Source organism: Condylostylus longicornis, unplaced genomic scaffold (assembly GCF_029603195.1).
Source record: "Condylostylus longicornis isolate FDR11 unplaced genomic scaffold, ASM2960319v2 ptg000096l, whole genome shotgun sequence".
Lineage (NCBI taxonomy): Eukaryota > Metazoa > Arthropoda > Insecta > Diptera > Dolichopodidae > Condylostylus > Condylostylus longicornis.
The window spans coordinates 1-26,939 of NW_026578064.1; the positions used below are offsets into that span (position 1 = coordinate 1).

At 29.5% G+C, this 26,939-nt stretch overlaps 1 protein-coding gene across 2 annotated transcripts in view; it reads left to right on the forward strand.

The window, feature by feature from the left end:
* Positions 1 to 1,695: 1,695 nt before the first annotated feature.
* Positions 1,696 to 26,939, forward strand: part of LOC129613902 (zinc finger and BTB domain-containing protein 14) — a 36,424-nt gene continuing 11,180 nt past the window's right edge. Inside the window, exons 1-3 of one of the 2 annotated variants that reach the window (XM_055528221.1) lie at positions 1,704 to 1,821; positions 7,868 to 8,047; positions 8,152 to 8,301. In XM_055528221.1, coding sequence (XP_055384196.1) covers positions 8,266 to 8,301 — 36 coding nt within the window. In that variant the 5' untranslated portion in view covers positions 1,704 to 1,821; positions 7,868 to 8,047; positions 8,152 to 8,265. Of the gene's footprint in view, positions 1,822 to 7,867; positions 8,048 to 8,151; positions 8,302 to 26,939 lie in introns of both variants that reach the window. The other variant, XM_055528222.1, reaches the window with a different exon arrangement.

Here is a 26,939-nt window from a genome sequence, read left to right on the forward strand (position 1 = left end):
ATAATAATAATAATAATAATAATAATAATAATAATAATAATAATAATAATAATAATAATAATAATAATAATAATAATAATAATAATAATAATAATAATAATAATAATAATAATAATAATAATAATAATAATAATAATAATAATAATAATAATAATAATAATAATAATAATAATAATAATAATAATAATAATAATAATAATAATAATAATAATAATAATAATAATAATAATAATAATAATAATAATAATAATAATAATAATAATAATAATAATAATAATAATAATAATAATAATAATAATAATAATAATAATAATAATAATAATAATAATAATAATAATAATAATAATAATAATAATAATAATAATAATAATAATAATAATAATAATAATAATAATAATAATAATAATAATAATAATAATAATAATAATAATAATAATAATAATAATAATAATAATAATAATAATAATAATAATAATAATAATAATAATAATAATAATAATAATAATAATAATAATAATAATAATAATAATAATAATAATAATAATAATAATAATAATAATAATAATAATAATAATAATAATAATAATAATAATAATAATAATAATAATAATAATAATAATAATAATAATAATAATAATAATAATAATAATAATAATAATAATAATAATAATAATAATAATAATAATAATAATAATAATAATAATAATAATAATAATAATAATAATAATAATAATAATAATAATAATAATAATAATAATAATAATAATAATAATAATAATAATAATAATAATAATAATAATAATAATAATAATAATAATAATAATAATAATAATAATAATAATAATAATAATAATAATAATAATAATAATAATAATAATAATAATAATAATAATAATAATAATAATAATAATAATAATAATAATAATAATAATAATAATAATAATAATAATAATAATAATAATAATAATAATAATAATAATAATAATAATAATAATAATAATAATAATAATAATAATAATAATAATAATAATAATAATAATAATAATAATAATAATAATAATAATAATAATAATAATAATAATAATAATAATAATAATAATAATAATAATAATAATAATAATAATAATAATAATAATAATAGTAATAATAATAATAATAATAATAATAATAATAATAATAATAATAATAATAATAATAATAATAATAATAATAATAATAATAATAATAATAATAATAATAATAATAATAATAATAATAATAATAATAATAATAATAATAATAATAATAATAATAATAGTAATAATAATAATAATAATAATAATAATAATAATAATAATAATAATAATAATAATAATAATAATAATAATAAAGATAATAATAATAATAATAATAATAATAAAGATAATAATAATAATAATAATAATAATAATAATAATAATAATAATAATAATAATAATAATAATAATATATTATATTTATGTTTGAGTGTATGTCATTTGGCCTAGAAATTTGCTCACGATGATCTGCAAATATATCAGCCTTATCTTTATTTTCTATTACCCATTTATCATCTATTCCTGTAATAGGCGGGACATATAAGTTTGGCTTTTTAATATATCAGCCCTGCATATTACTTTTTTGTTCGGCTGACAAATATTTAATGTAATTATTAAATGAATCTTCTTTGACTTTTCTTATTTTTATTTTTAGATTCTGAGTGAGTCGATTGAATGCAGTTTTATCTGCCGGATCTCGTGAGTTTTGCCATCCGAGTCTGGCTCTTCTCTCTTCGTTTTCATATTCATTATTATTTTCTCTCGGGTAAGTCATACCCACGGATTTATACTCATATTGTGTTTTATTAATTCAGGCAGCGCTTTGTGTGATTTTAATATTCTCTAAGTTTATTTAAATTTACTTTGTATGATTTTATTAAAATTCTATAAATTCTTGAAAAATAGTCCAGTCAGTGGATTTATTAATCAACATGGGCTTACCTTGTTTTTTGATAATTGTCTCAGTTAAATTTAATATAACTGCAGAATGATCCAAATCCAAATCATAGTTATCTTTTAAACTAGTGAAATTTGGCGAGATTTTCTTGACAACAAAGAAATCTAGCAGATCTGGTATTTTATTTCCAACACTAGGCCAATATGTTGGTCTATCAGTAGATTGGTAGTAACAACCAATCTCTTTAATAGCTTTTCTTAGCTCTTTTCCTTTTGTTGAGGTCAATCCAGAATCCCAATCAATATGTTGGGCGTTATAGTCAATTCCCAGAATTAACCTTTCTTTAAGGTGATTCAGAAGATCTTTCAATCAACCACTCTTTATAGAACGTTCCGGTGGAGAGTAAAGTACACCAACATCAAAATTTTGTTTATAAGACTCTATTCGTACAACAATAAATTTGCTATCGTCTCTTTCTTCTTTACGTTTTTATATTATTCCTTATCAAAATTGCATCTTTTGATTCATTATTAGGATGCGCCGCTTTATATTCTATGTAACCATTTATTTTTATATCTGTTTGCTGTTTTAAATGTGTCCCCGTTACTAAACATATATCAATATTTTGGCAACATAGGAATATTTTTGGGTCCATATCTCTGACACTTTCTACACTGAAGAACTAAATTATTTTTCCTTAGTGACTCAATTTTAATCTTCATGTGTATAATAACATGTATTTTGTAAATTTTATTTATGTCTCCGAATTTTTAAAGATTAACATGAAGAGGAGAAGTCGGATCATAGTGATCTTGTTTTCTATATCCTGCTTTCTAATTTTATTAGCGACTTCAAGAACTTTAAAGAGAGGACCTTTAGGTCCTCTCTTTTAGCTCATTTTTAATATCTTCAGTTTGGCAAGCAGAATACAACCCTCTAGTCATCACCTTGATGGGTCTTGTCATTTTATTTTCGCAGGTATGCCACTCTACTTTAGATACATTAATTTTTTTTTGGTTAATTCTCTGTAATCTTGCCTTTGATCAACATTGATTTTAAGTAGATTATTATTCATCATGTTGACCTCAAAGTTTATTTTGGCTTCTTTCAGAATCTTCTTTATTTTTGGATATTCCTCTACATTGCTTAATAAAACAGGAAGGGGTTTGATCTTTCTTCTAGTGCACAGATTTTGTATTTATCCGCATAGATTTTTCAGTTTTGGTCACCTTGTCGTCAGGACTTATTTAAGGTGACATATCTGCTCTTCGGTTTTGCTTTTTCTCTTGAGAATCCAATCGGTTTCCTAAGTCAGAACCTCCTCATCTGTACAGTATTCGTCTTTGTTTGTAGTAATTTTTTCCGTGTTTATTTCTTTTATTGTATTTACATTGTTGACTCAAATTTTGGCGTATTATTTTCCCCTCTGAGATACTGGATCTCATTCTTTACAAAGCGCTTCCAGCTCACTTATTCTTATAAGTGGTAGTTATCAGTTTTCTGATCTTTTATTTCATTAACTGCACCCATATTGGTATTTTTCTGTTTCTCGTCTTCGGACATATTTTCTTTGTTTTTACCACATAGTGGTGTCAGCATGGCACGGGGTGTTCTTCTAAAAGGGTCAGCAGTAGGTGTTTGATGCAATAAGTGGTCTCCCCCAGAATCCGTGACACCAGCCTCCTGAGGTAATTTATTCTCAGTAATAATCCTGAATCCAAAGATTGCCACCTGGGAAGTATAAAATCCTCATGGTTTATTCATTGCATTGATTTTGTTTTTTGTGCAGGAGTTGTACTGAATTTTAGTGGACTCTTACCACAAGCATTCCCCTGTCGGGAAAAAATATAAAATTGATCCCATATGCTTCCCTGTAGCACACCAAACCCAATATCTCTAAGCGAATAATATTCTTCTTCTTGTTTAATTCGAAAAACCCTATCAGTAAAGTACGATTCGAGTAGTTGAACACACTGCGTTGGCAGTAATTTTCGGCTACGTCCAAAATTATGGCAGATATGCTCTTTCTGGTTTTCTTCGAGAGAATTCTCTATTATGTCAGAAATTTGATGAATTTGATCTATCGTCGAGTGTTTTCTTCGAAAGTCGAACTAATGATTTGGGATCAAATCTTTATTTTCACTTGCTGGTTGAAGTCTTTTTAGCAATAATTTTTCGAACAATTTTAAAATTGTCGGCAACAACGAGATTGGTTTGAAAGAAGCTGCTTCGTTTAATGGTTTGCTAGGCTTGTGTAGCATAGTATTATTTCTGGAACTTTCTTGATGCTGGGCACGTAGTTGATCTTTATACAGGCATTCATGAAACGCATAAGCATTGTAATTTTCTTTTTGTTTAGTTGCTTTATTACATTAAATGTGACCAGATAAAATTCTGGTGCTTTTTTACATTGAAGAGACATGAGCTCCGCGACAACCTCTCTTTCACTGATAATTGGAATAGCTATGCCTCGGTCAATGAAACGTGTTTAATAGACATTTTTCCTGATTCCTTTTTTCTTTTTTCCATATATTCGAAGGATAATTGACACCCTCTTTTTTGGTGGTATTAATTCTGGAACCTTCCAAGCTGCATTCTGGATAATTTTTGTAAGTTTTCTGTCTCCTCGTATAACTGTTATATATCAGTTATTTTGATTTTCAAATTTATTTTTGTTTCTTTTTCTGCTCGAAAGTTTGGCCACTCCGTTGATTTATTTGAGGTTTTGCTTTTTTCTTTGCAATACTTTCTTGTAATTCTAATATAACTGGAGAATGATTGGAATTAAGATCATAGTTGCCATAAACGTTCATGAAGTTTTCTGAAAATTTCTTGGTTTCGGAAAATTCGCATCGGGGGGCGAAAAATTTAACATATTTCTGTAAGCACACCTCTGGTCGAAGTTTGTGGAGAACTCAGTCAGTATTCTTGGCATGATAGTCACCTTCTTACACAAATATGTCACCAAGTCGACTAAGTATATTCTTAAAAGATTCTTTCGTTATTTTGAACTTTGGGTGACAGTATAGAGCAGCCACTTTGAACTTTTATTTAGCTGAAGTTATTTCAACTGCGGCAATTTGCATCACTTCTTACTGCATCTGGTTCAGATCACAATGTGTAACACTTTCTTTAATTATGGTCGCAGCTCCCTCTTTTTCAAAATTGCTGGGGTGAGGTATACCATAAATTTTATACCCACGAATCTGAAGATTAGTTCCCAATGTCGTACGCGTTTCAAAAATATAGTTTGCAGTCAATTTGAATATTTTGCAGCAACGCTTTTCAGTTCGGTGCACTTCGCAGTTAGGCACCTGCCTGCACACTCCACGGAGTTCGGTTCTCTTCGGCAAAATTTTTGTAAATGTCCGAACCTTTGACATCTTTTGCACTGAGGAATGGTCTTTTCCTTCCACATTGCCTCAAACTTAACTTTCGTACGACTGACTTGGTATATTTCATAGATTCTCTTTATGTTCTCCTAATTAGAGAAAATCAGCATGAACAATGGTAAAGGAACCTAAACATTCTTACTGTTTTCCTTTATAACTTTATTTACTACGTCTAGAATTTTATAATTTCTATATAGCAAATCATCTTTAGTATCCTCCGATTTGCATATAGGGTAAAGATTTCTTACCATAACTTTCATTGGTCTGGTTTGCTTATTTTTATATGTAGACCATTCCAAACGTGATTCATTTAGGATCCATTTCCGTATCTACAATAAGCTTTAATTGCTTATTCTTTATCATCCTGACTTTGTAGTTCATATTTTTATTTTTAAATATGGCTTCTATTAAATTTTTATCAACCACTTATCATTACTTATGATTACAAGAGGTGGCTTGAAATTCCTGACAGTATCATTACCACCTTTCGGATTAGGAATTCCCAAACCCTCCACACTTTCCATTGGTTGAACTACTTACGTTGATAATTCTTTTTGCTGGACCTCTTTTGCTTAAGAATCAAATCCGTTTCTCGCATGAGTTCTTGCTCATCTGTTGAGCATGTAACTTTTAGTTTGTCGTTTTCTGCCCTTAACTGGAAAACCTCACTTTTTAAAGCCAAGCAGAAAGACTCTAATTCTGATATTCTTTTGTGAAGATCGACACCTTGATCTTCATTTCCTTTGCCTTGAACTTTGGTTATACTCGAATCTTTTGTATTTAATGGATTCGGTATGTCCGATGGTTTACCTTCAACAGTTGAATTTTCGTTTTTTTTGTCCGTTATTGAGTTGAAGGAGGGGAATGTCGAATCCTTGCGTTCTTCCTGAATGGGTCCATTGGATGTAATAAATGACTCTCTCCAGAATCCGAGGAGCCTACCTCCGAAGATGGTGGATTGTCCAACATAATTGGATTACTATCTGGGGTACTTAATCCTTTTGTTGAAACTGCATTTTATACTACTGGCAGGATTTAAAAACTGTCCCCCAGGCATCGGACGCAGTTAATACGCCAGGTACTCGCTTTCACCCGCTCTCGACTGCTATACCAAAGTATGTTACCAGGAGTCACCCGGCATATACCACGTTGCCTACCTTCTCACAGGTGAGAGTCGGATTTGTTGGCAAAGCTTATGATTAAGTCAGAGGGCATTTCCAGTTTTTCCAGTATCACACGTTAGGAATGTGAACTGACTGAAATCCATACCAACATTTGTGTCCCAAAATTTATATGTCGACTAAAGAAATGCTATAGTATCTTTATTTGTAAAAACTTATCTTAGACACACAAATGCAAAAATATTAGCATATCTTGTACACTATAGGAGTTTATGAAAGAGATGCTATAGTCACTTTGTTTGTTAAAACTTATCCAAACACTTTGTGAAAAGGCAAAAATATTAACATTATAGGTGTTATGACTAATCCCATATACATATAGAATTATAATATATAGATATATACGGCATTATTACGCACTATTAATAAAAAACTTGTGACAATAAACAAACGCACAAATTCTTAAAAAGAGAAAGAGTACAAAAAGAACCATACAAATCATTAAAAAAAGCAAAAAAACTGCTGAAAGAAAAGCCTTTGAAGTTTTTGTTCTGGTTTTTTATTTTTTTGGAAATAGAAAAAATGCTTTGAAAATTTTTGTTCTACATGAAATATCTATCTATACTTAATTTATGGTAGAGCACATACATATACGCTCTTCGGATTTTCAAAAATAATTTTGAACTTTCGCTCCATACCAACAAATATATTTTTTGAACATTAATAAAAAAGTTTTTCTTGTGTTGAATGGCTAAAATTATTCTTAAATAAAAAAATGAAAAAATAAATTTTCTATTATTCTATTAACTACACTACACTATTGGATAATATCTCAATAATACTAAGCACCTTCTCATTTACATAACCGACGACACTTCACATATGAGCTAAGAGAAAACCCACGGTCAACTGCCCCTCTTTCTCCCATTGATGCATTAAAACATATAAGAAAATTACTTGATTTTAACGGATACTTTAGACACCTACAAAACTTTATAGATCTTTTGAACCAAACATATTTTATTTAAATATGATTATTTGAGTCACAGTATTTTTTCTAATTCAATAAAATTTAAGTCGAAAGGGCGAGCAAAGAATTTTAAATAAACAGCCACGTAACGAGTTAGTTAGAGATAAAAGAAAAATTAACTAATAACTTCGGGGATCGAAGTAGGTTGGAGGAGGTGTTCGACGCAAGACGTTGCACAAACTTTAGAACTAGTGGTGTATAAGTGGTTAGTTTAATAATGACATAAAAACATCCTTGAAAAGACTTAGCGTAAAGATAAGACTTTTATATTATGAATTTTACTAATACAACATCATAGTTGCGAAATTAATAAGAATGTGCTTAATACACTAATAATTTAACTTAATGGAAATTTCTTCATGTAACTGCAGAAGAGATGGATGACGTAATCAAAGGAACGAGTTAAAGGCAGAAAAATTCATTAAAAAATTTTTCTCCTCGAACTAGACTCGAACCAGTGACCTACCACTTTCTAGGCGGACGCTCTACCAACTGAGCTACAGAGGCATGAAGAAATTGCCGACGAAATGTTCTCTACATTGCTTTATACTGTAATTCACATGACTACTAAGTATTTATTTTCTTTACATTGATTGCTGCATTGATTGCAATCCATGTAAATTTCCATTAAGTTAAAAAAAACTTTTGCTTTCAGACCACATCAACGCAGTGGAGCATAATAAGATCCCAGAATCAATGAGATCTATTTTCTACTGTATAAATCCAAAAACCTTAGAAAGGATAATGAGTATATTGATTGGAGCCGTATATGCATAGAGAAATTATGGCAATGGTAATGGAACATGTAAGAACAAAAATAATTCTAGAAATAACTATCACCTAAACCTTAGGAATAAGAGTTCAAACACTAATAATAATAGAATAGCTAAGAATTAAATCAAAAGACTTACAGAACTTATCCAAATAACTTTCAACAAAACAAAAAAAACAATAACTACAATCAAAATGATTGCAGACAGAAAAATTATTACAATTGTAATAGAAATAGGCCCAACGATTATGGTTATGGTGAAAGAAATAACGACCATAGTAATTACAGTAACTCACACAATAGAAATTCTTCTCCCCGAAGTCAAAGAAATACAAACAAAGATTACCGAGTGCAACGCAGTCAATCATTATAACTACCTCAAAATCCTCCTAGAAACAGTTTTTACCCTCAAAGAAACCCAAATCCACCATCGAAGCCGATGGACATTAATTTTAACAACGGATTAAGCAGGATAGAGAACTTAACACAGTCAAAATTTTCATATCAACCTCGACAACGACTTCCCTACATAACTGTTGAAAGTAACATAAGATCTTTAAGGTCAATTCTGGCAACACTGTTTGCTGTGAAATTATTTTTTTATTTAAATATTTTGAACATATAATTAAAGATAATATATATTAATTTTTTTGAAAAAATAATATCGTTGTAATGCGGAAAAATAAAAATATTCAATTGACCGGTCTACTAAATCTTCGAAGTATAAAATATATACACATGATATTGTATGGAGTGATAAAGAGGATTTAAGTTTACAGTGTAACACGTGCAACAAGTGTATCCATTTAAAATGTTCAAAAATTAGCAAAAAAATATATAATACTTTAAATGAAAATGAATCAGCTCCATTTCATTGTCATATATGTGTACCTAATTTTCACAAAGCTAACCTAAAAGCCACAGGAAGCAATATTAATGTGCAATATGATACGATTATTTATTTTTGTTTTATTTTTATTTTATTTTAATTTGCACCAAACAAGATGCTACATAATTACAAAAATTTATATAGTTTACAAAATTAACAAAAATATACATGATACATACTTATAAACTAAATTGAACTATACTAACAAAACATTAAATGAATTTATTACAGTAATGTAATATGATACATATAAAAAAATAATAAATAACAAGTAAAAACGTTTCAGTCGGTATGAACACAACTACCAAGTTTCATGAATCTGACTTTATTATTTTTCCAAATATTTAAAATTAGCTTTTGGAGTTGTATGGCAGGTACCCGAACCTGCCAAGCAATTCCACTAAAACTTCGCTAATATATCTGATCTATAATTGGACACACAACTGCCAAGTTTCATGAATTTGACTTTATTATTTTTCCAAATATTTAAAATTAGCTTTTGGAGTTGTATGGCAGGTACCCGAACCTGTCAAGCAATTCCACTAAAACTTCGCAGGTATATCTGATCTATAATTGGACACACAACTGCTAAGTTTCATGAATTTGACTTTATTATTTTTCCAAATATTTAAAATTAGCTTTTGGAGTTGTATGGCAGGTACCCGAACCTGTCAAGCAATTCCACTAAAACTTCGCAAATATATCTGATCTATAATTGAACACACGACTGCCAAGTTTCTTGAATCTGACTTTATTATTTTGCTGAATACAAAAAATTTGCTTTTGGAGTTGTATGGCAGCCACCCGAACCGGTGCAGCTATCTCATTAAAATTTTTAGAGCATATGTAGAATATGATTGGACACATGTATACAAAATTTTATATTTGTACCTTTATTAGTTTTGGAAATAATTAAAATAAACTCTTTGAGTTGTATGGCAGCTACCCGAACCCGCTGTCCGAATTGGTCCAATAACAATAGGGTTCGTCCTTGAGACAAAAGAAGCAACTTGTGAAAGTTTGGTGTCGATTGAATTATTCGTTTTTAAGTTATCGTGCGATCGGACGGACGGACGGACGGACGGATATGTCTTAATCAACGCAGAATTTTACGCTGAGCAAGAATATATATATATGTCCATACCGCAGATGACTCCTTCAAGTAGTTACAAACTCCATACCAAAGTTAATATACCCTTCACGAAGTGCAGGGTATAAAAAGAAAGAATTTTATTATGTTATCATTTATGCTGAATAGGTATTTAATATTAATACGATTTAATAATTGTATTATTAGGTCATATAATTATCATTTGATATTGTACTAGGTCAGTAGTGATTTATGAATTTTCTATTTGAAGGTGTATTTTGTAACTGCTGGTGAAAAAAGATGACTAAAACGATTGAATACAGTACAACATATATTTATGGGTTCATTTTTAGCATATTCAGTCCTATGCGTATATTCTTTTAAGAATTTAGTATGTCTGGTAGGTCTGACGTCGTTGTTGATAATAATTTTGTCTCTAATGAAGTCCACGTCTATTTTTCCTGTTAGGACATCATAGGTAAAACAAGAAGACAACAAAAACCGGCGTGACAAGGATTGAAGTCTAATATTCAGGGATTGAAGTCTAATTTTATATGAAGGAATATTGTGGAAGTCATTGGGGTTATATTGCCTTCTCAAAGCAAATAATAAAAATTGTTTTTGAACCGACTCAATTTTATTTCTGGGTACAGAAAATGCCGGATCCCAAATAATACTGCTATATTCAAGAACAGAACGAACAAGGGAGCAATAGAGCGATTTAGTTACTTCAGTATTATTGAATTCTCTGGCTCTCCTCTTAATGAAACCTAGCATTTTGCTTGCTTTAGAAATAATAGAATCATAATGAAAATTGAAATTGAGTTTACTGTCCATAATAATACCTAGATCAGTAATATGGTAAACGCGTTCTAAAGTGGAGTTTTGAAGTGAATATTCTTGAAAGAGGTTTGAACCCTTACGTGAAAAACTAATAACATAACATTTTTTAACGTTAAGATCTAATTTATTAGTCTCGCACCAAGAATTTAGATGTTCTAACTTTAATTGGAGATAATTGGTGTCAGAAATATCCTTTACAATATGATACATTTTCAGATCATCAGCATAAATCAGATGCGGAACACCCGCCAAACACTGAGAGAGGTCAGAAATGAAGATATTGAAAAGAATAGGGCCTAAATGACTTCCTTGGGGAACGCTAGAGTAGACATGGATAGGTTTCGACTTAACACCCTGGAACTTGAAAAATTGGGTCCTTTCAGTGAAGTAAGATTTTAACCATCCCAATTGTGGATTCCTAAAACCAAATTGTCTTAGCTTATGCTCTAAGCTAAGTTCTCAGTCAATCGTGTGGGGGTAAACACGTATTAGAACTTTTGTCTTTTTTTTTTTGGAAAACTTGTTTTTTTTTTGGACAGCATTTGGGTTTCTTTGGAGCTCGTTTTTGTTCCATTGCAAATTACTAATTCTAACAAAATCTTGTACATATTGCAATTTATTAATTGTAAATTTGGTACATGCATTTTTGTACATATTTCGAGTAATCATTGAATATTTTCATTTTGCTGCTTAATTTATTTGTTGAATTCATTTAAAAATGCCTTGTCATTGCGGCAAAAAGGTGGTTCGATGCGACTTAAAAATTACTTGTAGCAATTGCAGTAACATTTTTCATGCAGCTTGTGTAAATCTTGTGGAGAGCGACATTGAGTTTTTGCAAAAAACTGGTTTCGTTGTGATAAGTGTAGTAGAGAGCGTCGCAAATCTCAACAAATGACCGGCTCAGCTAGTCCTCCTGCTACAATTGTAGGTATTGCTGCAAAGAGCATTAGTCTTCAGCAACTACAGAGCAACACTTCTTTTCCTGATGGCAGTATTAGCTCTCTCAAAAATACTACTGAGAGGACTTACGGTACTATTAACAACTTGAATGATGTAGTATGCGAGAATTCTCCTATTACGCTACAATTGTTGTATGACGAAATGCAAAAAATGAATGCAAATGTTTTTTTTCTAATTAATAAGCTTCAAAATGAAAAAGAAAAATTGGAGAATAAAGTTTTTACTTTGGAAAAGAAATTAAATTATTTGGAGCAACTACAAAAGGAAAAGTTTGTTGAAATTGAAGGTATCCCTAATTTAAATAAAAACAATATGCTCGAAAGTGCTTTAAAAATTTTCAATGACGGTGTTGAAGAAAATATAACTTCCAATATGATTGAGACATGTTTCATAAAAAAAGTTAGCAGCAAACCAAAAAATAATAAACTTGAAGGTAATTCGAATGATCAACATAAAACTATTCTTTGTGTAAAGTTTGTTTCTCTGCAAAATAAATTAAGTGTTATGAAGAAAAAGTAGTCTAGAAGAAAGCAGTTGAATTCTGGTTTATTTGGATGTACTAATATTAAAAATATTTATATACACCATAGTTTTACGTCTTATACAAATGCATTGTTTTCTGCAGCAAAAAAAGTAAAAGATCTTAAGCAATTTAAATATTTGTGGTTTGATAATGCTTCTATCTTGATGCGCAAAAGAGATGGTGATACAGTTTATAGAATACAGACTTTTGACGATTTAAATAAATTAAAATTGAATTCCTAATTATTATTATTTTTTCTGTTAGTGTTTTATTATACATAATATGTGTTCTAATTTAGATCTGAATATTGATCCTCAAGAGTTTGTATCTAATAATTTCACCTTAAATGTTGGTAACAATTGTGAAGGCATATTTCAAGTAGATAAAGATTTTTCATGTCAGTTTTTAATTATACACCAGAATGTGCGAAGTTTACGTGCGAATTTTGATATCTTAGTTGCCCATTTAGAGTCTTTTATCAAAAAACCTGATTTAATTTTTGTTTCTGAGATATGGATATATAGCTACGAGAAGAATGATTTTAGAATACCTGGTTATGTTTTTTTTTGGCTACCTGTAACGATTCTTATGCTTGTGGAGGTATTGGAGTTTTTATTAAAGATAATATTATGTATGATGATGTTATTTACTTAAATATGTTGAGTGCTGATATAATAAAGTTTAGTTGTCTTATTAATAATATTAAGTATGTCTTTTTCGGTATATACAGACTACATGTAAACAATTTGAGTAGAGGTGTTTTTCTTGGTGATTTAAGTAATTTATTATGTGATATAAAATCAGGTAATTTAATTTTGTTAGGTGATATAAATATAGATCTTATTGATAATTCCAATTGTGATGTAGATAATTATAAGTTTCTCTTGGCCTCGTATGGTTTAAATTGTGTTATTGAGCAAATTATACGACCTGATTCAGGCACATGCCTTGATCATATTGCTGTTAGGTTTTTGTGTAATAATTTTGTAAATTGTGAAAGTGGTGTTTTTGATTTTCAAATTTCTGACCATTGCATGACCGCCTTGATGTTATGTGATGTAACTAGAGCTTTCAATGTTTCCACAATTTCTTCGCATTCTTTCAAAAAAATTGATTTTTTAAAACTAAATCATCTGCTTAGGTATGAATGTTGGGAGAGTGTTTACAACTGTGGTGATTCATCTACAGCTTTTGATAGATTTATTGTGATACTAAAAATGCATATTAATAGCTGTATGTCACCGTCGGTCAGGATTAATAGAAGTGTAAAAAAACTTAAAGCTTGGATAAGCGATGACTTGGTGCGGAAGATTGAAAAAAAGAATAAATTACGTAATAAATGCTTAAAACACCCTAATAATATCAGACTCTGTAATTATTATCGTAGATTATGTAAAGAACTTAGATCTGAAATTCCTCTTTGTCGAGAGAGATATTTTTGTAATGAATTTAGTAAATATAGTGGTGATATTAAAGGTGAATGGCGTGTTGTTAATAACATTTTAAACAGGTCTACGAATAATAGTGAATGTCTTGAGCTTAATATTAATAATTGTAATGTAAATGATCCTTGTACTATTGCAAACTCATTTAATGATTTTTTTTCCTGTGTAACCGATAATTTACTTCCTAGTGGTTCTTTCAGTGATTGTTGTGAATTATTAGCAAGTGAAGATTTTCAGCTTAACAGTTTTGTGTTTCACCCAATTTCGGGAATGGAATTACTTAAAATAATGAATTCTTTGAAAAATTCCCATTCTAGCACTGATGATAACATTTCCAATTTACTTTTGAAAAATATAGCTTTGAACATTGTTGATATACTATGTTATTTATATAATTTTAGTGTTCGTTCTGGGTGTTTTCCTTCTTCTCTTAAATTTGCTGAAGTACTACCTCTTTTTAAAAAAGGTGATAAGAGGAATGTAAACAATTATAGGCCAATTTCAATTTTGTCTTAATTTTCTAAGGTATTTGAGAAAGCCATTAAGTCCAGAATTCTTAATTTTTTGAATAATAATGAATATTTTAGCGAATGCCAATTTGGTTTTAGAGAGGGTAGATCGACTGACGATGCGCTTTTAGAGTTTACTGGTAGTATATATAAAAATTTAGATAGGAAAAATTTTGCGGCTGGTTTATTTGTGGACATTACCAAGGCTTTCGATATGGTCGATCATGGAATCCTATTGGACAAAATGTTGAAAATTGGTTTTCGTGGTTTTGTGCATGATTGGTTTTCTTCTTATCTTAGACATAGACCGCAAAAAGTTAAAATTGGGGGTACATTTAGTAATTATAGAATTATAAACAGTGGTGTTCCGCAGGGGTCTGTTTTAGGTCCTATCCTATTTTTGATTTACATTAATAGTTTATTCTCTCAAAATTTTAAGGGTAAAGTAACAGCCTTTGCTGATGACCTTGCTTGTGCGTATGGAACTACTAGTATACTTGATATTGTTTGCGATATTCATCATGACCTTGATATTCTTAGGGGTTGGTTCTGTAGGCATAGACTTGTAATTAGTAATAAAACAAAAGTTATGTTTTTTAATATAACTTGTCAACCACCGGTAGATTCTCCTTTCATCTTTCATTGTGGAGACTGTAAAAAAATGCTTCACTGTTCTTTTAATTGCTCTTTGCCTTTTCATCAGCAGTTGTATACAGAAAATAACATATGTTCTAATGGTTGTTTTTTGATTGAAAAAGTTTCTGAGTTTAAGTATTTAGGTGTGTTGATTGATAATAATTTGAAATGGCTTAATCATACTTCTTCTTTGAATTCCTATTTTTTTAGCAGTTGTACGCAATATATATCAGTTGAGTAGATATTGTTCAGAAAAGGTTTTATCGATGGTTTATTATGGGTTATTCCACTCTAAATTACAATATGGTTTAACTACTTTGGGTGGTGCTTATAGGAACAAGTTACAACCGTTGTTGATTGCTCAAAAGCATGTAATAAGAATTATTTGTAGAAAACATGTCAGGTGTGATAGTCTGGATTTATTTAGAAGATTAAAAATTTTACCATTGAAGCATCTATACTTTTATAAAGTTTTAAAGATATTTTTTAAAAGGGGTGGATATTTACACAGTAGATTCCTTGAAGTTCGTAACATGCGTGTTAATTATTTGTCTCGGGTTATTGTTCCATATTTCAGAACTACTTTTTATAGAAAATTTTTTGATATAGTGGCGCCACTACTGTATAATAGGCTTCCTCTTGCTTTAAGGCTAATTAGAAAACTATCACTTTTTTTAAAGAAAGTAAAGCTTTGGCTTTTAGATTTTAGCCATGATCAAATTGAAAAATTATTGGCTGTTTTAAGTTAAGATAAAAGTGTGATGAAGCTAATTTGGTCTATACTCGAATCTTTTTTGTGGTATTCTTGTGTTTTCTGGTAGTATTTTTCTTAAAGTTTTGCCTTCTTCTGGTTACCCACATTTTCTTTTTCTTCTTTTGTCGCATTTACTTTTTTACTTTACTTTTTTACTTTTTTTTGCTCTTTTGAATATTATGTTTTAAAGTTTAATATAAGAACTTTTTGCTTTTTAGCACTTTTCCAAAAAATTTTTTGAAAAAAGTGCTTATTAGTTTCACTCTGTCCGTCCGTCCGTCCGTCCGTCCGTCCGTCCGTCCGTCCGTCCGTCCGTCCGTCCGTCCGTCCGTCCGTCCGTCCGTCCGTCTGTCCGTGTGTCTGTTTACAAAACTTCTACACCTTTGAAGATAGAAAGCTGAAATTTAACACATACATAGATCTTCACTAGAAACTTATTTCCGTAGAACAAAATTTTTACCTATCTCCCCCCCTCTAGAAGTTATACCCCCCCAAAACCCTAAAAATGGGCTTTTTTTAATATTTGTTGCAATGAAACCATAAGCATTTTTGAAATTTTGCAAACGCAGAAAGGCAGTGGCTTGCTTCCCCTTGCGCGGTATACTATAGTTCAACTTAATAAAAACAAAATGGCCGTTCAAATTTACCGTTATTTAAAGTCCTTTTTCTCCAAATTTTTGATGTCGTTTTTCTTCTAGACCCCAGACTGTAGAAGCTTGAAATTTTAGGAGCTTTTAGATATTAATAAATAGTTCATTTCGTTAGAAGAAAATTTTTTTCCATCTCCACCCCCTCTCAAGTTATCACCTCTTGAAATTCGTAAAATTCGAATCTTTGACACCTTATATTTCCGAAACCGCAAGCTTTTCCAAATTTTTATAAACGCAGAAAGCTAACGGTAAATCCCATGAAATTAAAAAATATAATTATTTTTCTTAACTCACACAATTAACCCTTAAAATCGAGCACTATGTTAACCCCTTTTTATATTAATTTTTGCTTTAATTCAAAGACTGCATATATGCGTCATCCTAAATATATGCAATCCCAGAAATAGTTTTGTATATGAATGAAAATAATTTTAATAGTGTGATAGCTATACATAGACTGTATTTAAAAGCAGAATTTTCACTTGTTGAAGGGAAAAGTGCTACAATACAAACCATTGGTTTGACCCAACTTTATTAAATTTTTTTTTTATATTGCTATAACTATACTGTTTCTTTTTGTTTTTGGTTTTTTTACACTTGCATTTTATTATATTTTTTTTTTTTTATTTTGATTTTGTTTACCCCAAAATTATTGAACTTTATGAATTACATATGTATTTAATGAATTGCTTTTATATTTGGCTTAGTAATAACTTTGAATTTTTACTTTTAAGTAATATTGCTTTATAGCATTCGCATCTAATTTTGAAATTACAGTCTGCTATTAACTATTTTTCATAGATTTAATATTTCATGTTATTTTTGAAATTATTATGGATAATATTGTATATAAATTATTATATAAATTATATAAATTATTATATATAATATTGAAAAATAAAGGAATAATAAATAAATAAATAAATAAATAATGTGATCAATGCGATCAGAAGCTGAAGTCTGTATATATCGCATCAACTTGAAACCTTCTTTCCATAAACGAAAGAATATCGGATGTAAAAATTGAAAGGTTGGTGGTCGTAAAGCGACCAGTCCTAAAGCCGTGTTACTCATTATTTAGTAATGGGTTAACAATGGGTACAATTGTACCCGTAACTAATTTCTCAAGTAATTTAGGAATGACAGATTGAATGGCAATTCCTCTATAGTTTTCAACCGAAGTCTTATCCCCCTTTTTATGAATAGGTATGAGGTGGGAAGTTTTCCATATTGACGGGAAAAAACCAGAGGACAATGATTTGTTAAAAATCAAAGTAAGTGGATATGATAAATTGTGTCTACAGCTATGAAGAAGTATAGGCGGTATAAGGTCCGGTCCAGGTCCTTTATTGGTTTCTAAGTCACAAATACCCTGAAGTACGTTGTCTACTGAAAGATGAACATCTTTAAGAAGGGGATGGCCGTTATCTATACTAGTGAGCGTATAGACATAATTAGAAAAAGAATCTAATCTATAAGTTTGTTGAAAATTATTGGCAAAAAAATTGGAAATCTCAGAGTTAGAAGATGATATTAACCCGTTCTTACTTATGGAGCTCAGATATCCCGACGATTTACGTTTGGAGTTAAAAAAGTCAAAAAATCTTTGCCATATTTTTTGACCTATATTTTAGATATAAATATCATATGCCTCATTGGATTTATTTTTGAGTTCATTCGCCAACTCATTATATTCATTAATAAGTGAGTTATTGTCCCTAGAATGCTTAATTTTATTGTGTAATTTATTTCTCCGATTACGTAATTGTCTTAAATTACGATCTAATCATGGTTCTATCCTTTTTAAGGATTCTTGGAATATGGGCGTCAATTATTCTGAACAAAATAGAGTAAAAATCGGAAACAATATTGTCTAAATTGTGCTGATGGAGCATATCGTTCCAATTAATTAAGCTAAGGGCATAATTGATGCCGTTGTAGTCGGCGTTAAGAAAATCATATACAATCTCTTTATTGTAAGATTTAGAGAACTTAAGTTTGTTATTAGGAAATTCGAGAACAATTATATGCATTATGATGAATAGAATTTTTGAAAAGGTTCTCTTCGTTTGTAGCAAGTCGGACCCGTATGCTGTCATAGGCATTTGAGAAAGCTAAGTCCAACCAATTACCTCTTTCATTTGGGTAACGTACCACCTGCTGCAAGTCGTTCCCATAGAACGTACTAATGAGATTAAAATCAATGTCTTCCATGAAGTTGACTGGAAGAAGATGGTTATCATATTCGTCGTTGATAAACGATAAAGCCGACCGATTAAAATCACCTAGCACAACTATCTCATCATCCTCATGCATTTGTGAAAATATTTCGTTACATATGGTAAAGAAATCGTTATAAGAGGATTCGTCAGAATAAGGGGGAAAGTAAACCACTCCCACATAGGTATGGAATCTACCTAAGTATATTTTGATAAATTAATGGTCGAATGTGGAAAAAACTGAAGTGGATACCAATTGGTTTGGTAACCGATTATTGAGGGCGATCAAAACGCCCCCCCCCTGGGTTGACCAGTAGTTGTATTATCACGGTCTTTTCTGTATACAGACCAATTACTGTCAAGTATTTCCTCATTTTTGAAAGAATCGTTCAACCACGTTTCCGTAAGAATTAAAATATTAAAATTGCAAGATTTCGCGTCAATAAAAAGATTTTTAAGCTTTCCTCTTAAACCGCTACAATTATGGTAAAATATGTTAAGGAAAACAGATGATTTGATGGGACGAATGGTCACAAGACTACTATGGGAGGCTTTAAGAGTGGGTCCGTCACTATTTAAACCATTTTGATGGCGATTACTCTTCATGTGATTCCGATAAGTCTGTAAGTCCTCCTCGACACTTGCTCTTATAGATCACTAAAATGTTGCTTTTATTCTTTTCTAATAACTATTGAAAAGTTGTTAAATAAGATATTAACTTTCCCGTGTATAATGTCCGGCGATACTAATGTGGATTTTTTTAATAATTATTCGTTAAAGACCAACTATTTATCATTTCTCTCTTCTTTTAATTATTACCACCAACACAACTTAATCACCAGGCCAAAAAATTCTTCTTGTATTGATCATGTTTTTACAAATGATAATCTTTTAAAAATTAATGCGTGTGCAATTGAAAATAATATAAGTGATCATAATATTATCATGGTAAATTTGAACAAGATTGTTAACATTTCTAATAACCATCAATTTATAAAACCTAGAACCAGTTTTTCTAATGTTGCAGGTATAATAATTAATTCAACAATTTCAATAAGTAAATTGATCTAAATGTCAATGATATGTGTGATCACTTGATTTCTGATATTAGAAGTATTATCAGCACTAAGACAAACACCAGTGTTGTTACTTATGATAAAAGAGATCAATTTGCTCCATGGTTAAATGATAGTCTTAAAAATTTAATTAGACAACTTAATTAGATGAGGAAAAGATACAAAAAAACCCTAATAATGTTGATTTCTTTAACGATTAGGTAAAAATCAAAAAGGTTGTAAATCATTCTATAAGAAATTGTAGAAGTAGATATTATCATTTCGGTATACGGTCATGTGGGTCTGACCAAAAAAAACTTTGACGGGTTTTAAATGATTTTACAGGAAGAGTTGAGAGGGAGACCGTTTCTTTATTTGATGAAGACGGTAATGGTGCAGTTGTTTTAAATGAGCCTATTGACATTGTAAATAAATTTAACACCTCTTTTGTTAGTATAGGTAGAAATATATCCAATCATATTAACAGTATTTCTTATAATGATGTAAACTTTTTTGGGACTCTCTATCATGAATATTCAAACTTTGATTTTCCTAAGAGCAAAATTTCTGAGGTACTTGATATTTTAAAGCATCTTAATAATAAAAATTCAGTTGGTTAGGATAATATTTTTATTCAAGTAATAAAAGATTTTTCAGCTACTTTCGCATCTATTTTGTCAACTCTGTATAATAAAATTGTAACTTCTGGCGTCTATCCTGATGCACTAAAAATTCAGAAGGTTACACCTATATTTAAGGATAGTAATAAATTTGATATTTCAAATTATCGACCGATATCGGTACCATCAATGTTTGCCAAGATTATTTTAAAGATTACCCAAAAATGCTTTAGGGGATGTTATTGATTTGTTATGTGATAAATTATCTTATTTTAATATGGTTGCAGGTGTATTTATTGATTTAAGAAAGGCGTTCAATAATATTGACCATGATATTCTTATCACTAAATTAGGATATTTTGGTTGCTCTGCTAGATCGATTACATTAATAAGTAGCTACTTGCAGCATCGGAAGCAATTTGTAGTTTTTAGGGAAACAAAAAGTTCTACTAAAAATGTTGATATTGATATACCGCAGGGATCAATATTAAAACCTCTTTTATTCTTAATATTTATTAATGACATTCATAGATTACTATTAATGGGTAAATTATTTCTGTTCGCGGACGACTGTAGTTTATTTTTTCCTGGTAATGATTTAAAGCTAGTTGAAGCTCAAATACAACATGATTTATTTATTTTATCAGAATATTTTAGAATAAATAAGAATGAAGTGAATGCTTCAGAAATCAGAATCATTAGTTTTGGGGACTCGTCAAAGAAATTTAGATAATATGTGCATCAATTTTCAAAATCACATATTGCGTGAAGTAGATGATGTTAAATTTCTGAGTTATATAATATTTGATAAAAATTTAAATTGGTTTTCGCACATAGAAAGAATTAATAGTAAATTAAGCGCTTTTAATGGAATTTGTATGTACAAGTACAAGAATAAAATTTTCTTTAGTTCATTCAATTTTGTCTTATAGTGCTGCAATTCGGGACATGGGGTTATCAGAAGGTTACAGGTATTAAGAATAAAATTTTAAAGAATATTCTTAATATACCTTTGTTATATAATACCTATAACTTGCATTCTTTGAGTCGCGTTTTACCTGTAAAAGGGATACACCAATTTCAACAAATCCTGGGTATATACAAAATTCTAAATAACAATAGCCATACAAGTAGTACTTCTATTGCAAGATTCAATCATGAGTTTAACACGCGATTTAGAAATAATGTATGGATTGGGAAAAGTCGCACTTCATTATCTTACAGAGAATTTCTGTTAAACGGTCAAAATTATATAATCGGCTACCTGAGAACATAAAAAATATACCTAATATAAAAAATTTTAAAAAGAGGGTTAAAGAATTGCTCCTATCGTCGAGTTACTTGAATCAGCTTATGTAATTAAATTCAAAATTAAGAAATAAGAAAAAAAAATTTTTTACTTAAATTGTAAAAGAATACACAGGAACGATATTTTATGATTTTATGATTCATAAGAAATTCAATAAAAACAAAAAAAAACAAAAACAAAAAAAAATAAAAACAAAAAAAAAAACTTGGTGACAAAATCACATATTGCGTGAAGTAGATGATGTTAAATTTCTGAGTTATATAATATTTGATAAAAATTTAAATTGGTTTTCGCACATAGAAAGAATTAATAGTAAATTAAGCGCTTTTAATGGAATTTGTATGTACAAGTACAAGAATAAAATTTTCTTTAGTTCATTCAATTTTGTCTTATAGTGCTGCAATTCGGGACATGGGGTTATCAGAAGGTTACAGGTATTAAGAATAAAATTTTAAAGAATATTCTTAATATACCTTTGTTATATAATACCTATAACTTGCATTCTTTGAGTCGCGTTTTACCTGTAAAAGGGATACACCAATTTCAACAAATCCTGGGTATATACAAAATTCTAAATAACAATAGCCATACAAGTAGTACTTCTATTGCAAGATTCAATCATGAGTTTAACACGCGATTTAGAAATAATGTATGTATTGGGAAAAGTCGCACTTCATTATCTTACAGAGAATTTCTGTTAAACGGTCAAAATTATATAATCGGCTACCTGAGAACATAAAAAATATACCTAATATAAAAAATTTTAAAAAGAGGGTTAAAGAATTGCTCCTATCGTCGAGTTACTTGAATCAGCTTATGTAATTAAATTCAAAATTAAGAAATAAGAAAAAAAAATTTTTTACTTAAATTGTAAAAGAATACACAGGAACGATATTTTATGATTTTATGATTCATAAGAAATTCAATAAAAACAAAAAAAAACAAAAACAAAAAAAAATAAAAACAAAAAAAAAAACTTGGTGACCCAGATTAAAAGTAGAATTTAATTTAATTTCGTTTCATAAAACTTACGCAGAATAATAGGAAACAACATTTTATTACCGCTACAAGGGAAAATAGATTATGAAAACAAAACTTTAATTATAAAACATAGGAGCATAAAATAACTTTTTTCTCACGAACACGAGAATTTTAGTTATAACTTAAAAACAAAAAGGAATCACTAATTACTAACCCCATTACAGAAAAAGAAAGGGTTAAATTACCTAAAGGAGTAGAACTCCTTAGGCGGTTTATAGTGTAGGAAATTATAGTGCAGAAAATTACAATGTTTGGGAATTTAATTAATTTAAGCCTTATGGAAATCCAAAAAGTAAATTCAGATAATTTTAACATTATCGAAGAAGTTGAAGACAAAAATTTCTAATTTATTATTCTCCAAAATATTTTATCAGGGAGATTTCAACTTATCCTATACGAATATTAGTTACACATCCAATTCGTAAAACCAGTAACGTACCAATCCTTGTAAGATCGTATCGTTATCCACAGATCCATAACAAGGAAGTAAATAAACGCATATCCGATATATTGGAGAAGGACACAGTGCCTTGTCATATTCGGCCCCCGTTTAGATCGTCCCCAAGAAGGCCGACGCCAGCGGAAGGAATAAATAACGAGTTGTTATCGATTATTGTAAGCTGAACGAAATGGCGATGAATGACATTTTCTCTATCCCCAACATAACGTACTCGGACGATAACAGTATTTTACGACTCTGGAGGGGTACTAAAATACTTCGAATTGTAAAATACTCTCAAAGTATTTTACGACTTTTGCTAAGGGGTGTCATCAAAGAGAAATTAAGGAAAACGATGTCCACAAGATGGCTTTTAGTTTCGGAGACGGCACTATGAGTTTCTACGTATGCCATTCGGACTGAAAACACCCCGGCAACTTTTTGAAAATTGATAAATTATTTTGAAGGATTACATTTACAAAATCTATCTCGTTTATGTGGACGACATTATAATTTGTTCTTCTTCACTTGTAGAACATGCAGATTCTTTGATTAAAATTTTCAAAAGACTGGAAGAAGTAAATTCAATGATATAGCTCGACAATCTAAATTTAAAGGAGGCAGAGTTTTTTATTTATTTATAAATAATATTACTATTAATAAAAAGTTGTGACAATAATTAAACGCACAAATTCTTGAAAAGAGAAAAAGTAAAAGAGCCATGCAATCATTAAAAGAAACAGAAAAGCTACTGAAAGAAAACCCTTTGAATTTTTTGTTCTAACTTTTTGTTTGCGGGTGGTCTTGGAGAATAAAACAAATGCTTTGAAAATTTTTGTTCTACGTGAATTATCTATCTGTACTTAACTTATTATAGTACACAAACATACACAGATTATACAGCTATTGTAGAATAGCTGTATATGTAACAGATCTTGGGGAAGTAAAAAAAAAATTTTATTATATCCAATTTTTCTTTTCGATAAATTAAAATATTTATTGTTCTCTTTAAAATTTAATTATTAACTTAAATAGCATGAAATCATATAAAAACTTGAAATTATATTTAAAAAAGAAGGAAAAAAATATATAAACTTTTTTGTTGCATTATAATAAAATTTTCTCTTCGGATTTTTGAAAATAATTTTGAATTTTCGCTCCAAACTAACAAATCAAATTTTATCCTAAAAACTAACACTTTGGAAGGGATAAAACCGAACCCGAAAAAAAACAGTGCGTTGGAGAGTTTCCAATGCCAAGAACTTCGAAACAAATAAAGTAGTTTCTTGTACTGACAGGCTTTTACGGGAAATTTGTAAAGATTATTTCCATACAAGAAAAGCTACATTAAATGTATTAAGAGACAAATCATAAAAAAGACAAAATGAAAAATAATCATAAAAAAACGAATTCAGGACACCTAAAAGTAAAAAATTAAGAATTATTTAATAAGTCTAGGAAAATTATAAATACCGAAAAATTAGACAGAAAAATTGCAAAACCCAATTTCAACAACATTTGCACATGTAGAAGACCCAAATTTTCTCAAAACACTCCGAATTGTCTACCAGGAATATTTTTCTTCAAACCGTAGTTATTAAATGTAATAGAGTCCTTCAAGACGTTACCGACAAGGAAAACCTAGTCAAGTTGATAGAAGAAGAGCATCTCAGAAACAATAATAGGGGAATTATGGAGGTGTCTGAGGAGATGCATAAAAATTGTGAAAGTTGTGATATCTCCTCACAAGGACAGAAGTCCTCCGAAACCAAAATATATAATTACAGAAACACCTTCAAGCTCGAATCAAATAGTTCACATTGACGTTTTTCACAGTCTAGACAAAACGCTATTCGTAACTTTCATAGACAAGTTCAACAAATTCGCGCAGGCTGTTAGAATAAACTCACACACTTGGCTGGAATTTAAACTAATAAGTTTACAATACCTTTTAATAGCCGGATACTTAAAAAAAATTGTCGTTGATAACGAGTTGAGACTGAAAGCCCTCCCGTTTAGAAAATTTTTACATGACCAGCAATGCACCACTCGGCGAACTCCGACATCGAGAGATAGCACAACTTTTTAAACGCACATATAAAGTTACTCAGATACGTGAAGGAGTCGACACTGGTACAGTGAAAGAAAAATTAATGAGACCTACAAACGTCTATTACAACACAGTTCATTCCGCCAAAAATGTCAAACCAATCGATTTCCTAAACGGAAAAATTAAAGAATATTTATCCAGTCTTTGAATTATTACTAAATCAAAAATTAATTTAAAGGGGGATTAACACAATGCTCGATTTTAAGGGTTAATTGTGTGAGTTAAGAAAAATAATTGTTTTTTAATGGCATGGAACTTACCGTTGGCTTTCCGCGCTAATACAAATTTGAAAAAGCCTGTGGTTTCGGAAATAAAGTATGCCAAATATTCAGAAAGGGGATGGTGGTGGGAAAAAATTTTCTTCAAACGAAATAAACTATTTATGAATATCTAAGAGCTGCTAATTTCAAGCTACTGTAACGTATGGTTTAGAAGATAAAGTTGGGTCAAACCAATGGTTTGCATTTTAGCACTTTTCCCTTTAGCAAGCGAAAATACTGCTTGTAAATACAGTCTACGTACACCTACCACACTATTAAAATTATTTTCATTCATAAACGAAACTATTTCTAGGATTGCATATATTTAGGATGATGCATATATGCAGTCTTTGAAATAAAGCAAAAATTAATATAAAGTGGGGTTAACATAATGCTCGATTTTAAGGTTTAATTGTGTGAGTTAAGAAAAATAATTATATTTTTTAATGTCATGGAATTTACCGTTAGCTTTTTGCATTTATAGATGTTTCAAAAAACTTGCAGTTTCGGAAATATAAGGTGTCAAAAATTCAAATTTTACACATTTCAAGAGGGTATAACTTGAGAGGGGTGGAGACGGGAAAAAATTTTCTTCTAACGAAATGAATTATTTTTTAATGTCTAAAAGCTCCTAAAATTTAAAGCTTCTACAAACAGGGGTCTAGAAGATAAACGACATCAAAAATTTGGAAAAAAAAGACTTTAGATAACGGTAAATTTGAACGGCAATTTTGTTTTTTTAAAGTTTAAATATAGTATACCGCGCTAGAGGAAGCAAGCCACTGCCTTTTTGCGTTTGCAAAATTTCAAAAATGCTTATGGTTTCATTGCAACAAATAGTTAAAAAAGGCCATTTTTAGGGTTTTGGAGAGGTATAACTTCTAGAGGGGGGCGGAGATAGGTAAAAATTTTGTTCTACGGAAATAAGTTTCTAGTAAAGGTCTATGTAGGTGTTAAATTTAAGTTTTCTATCTTCAAGAGTGTAGAAGTTTTGTAAACAAAAAAGTGTACACGGACGGACGGACGGACAGACTGACGGACGGACGGACAGAGTGAAACTAATAAGCACTTTTTTTCAAAAAATTTTTGGAAAAGTGCTAAAAGACGGTATCAAAAATTTGGCAAAAACAAACTGGCAAAACGGCCATTTTGCTTTTTAAAGTTCAGAGATGGTATGCCACAATAGAGTAAGCCAGCCACTATTTCCCTGCTTTTACAAAATTTGAAAAATGTTTATTGTTTCACTGCAATAACTGATTAACATGTACCATTTTTATATAACTTTAAGGGGGGTATAACTTTAAGAACGGGAGAGA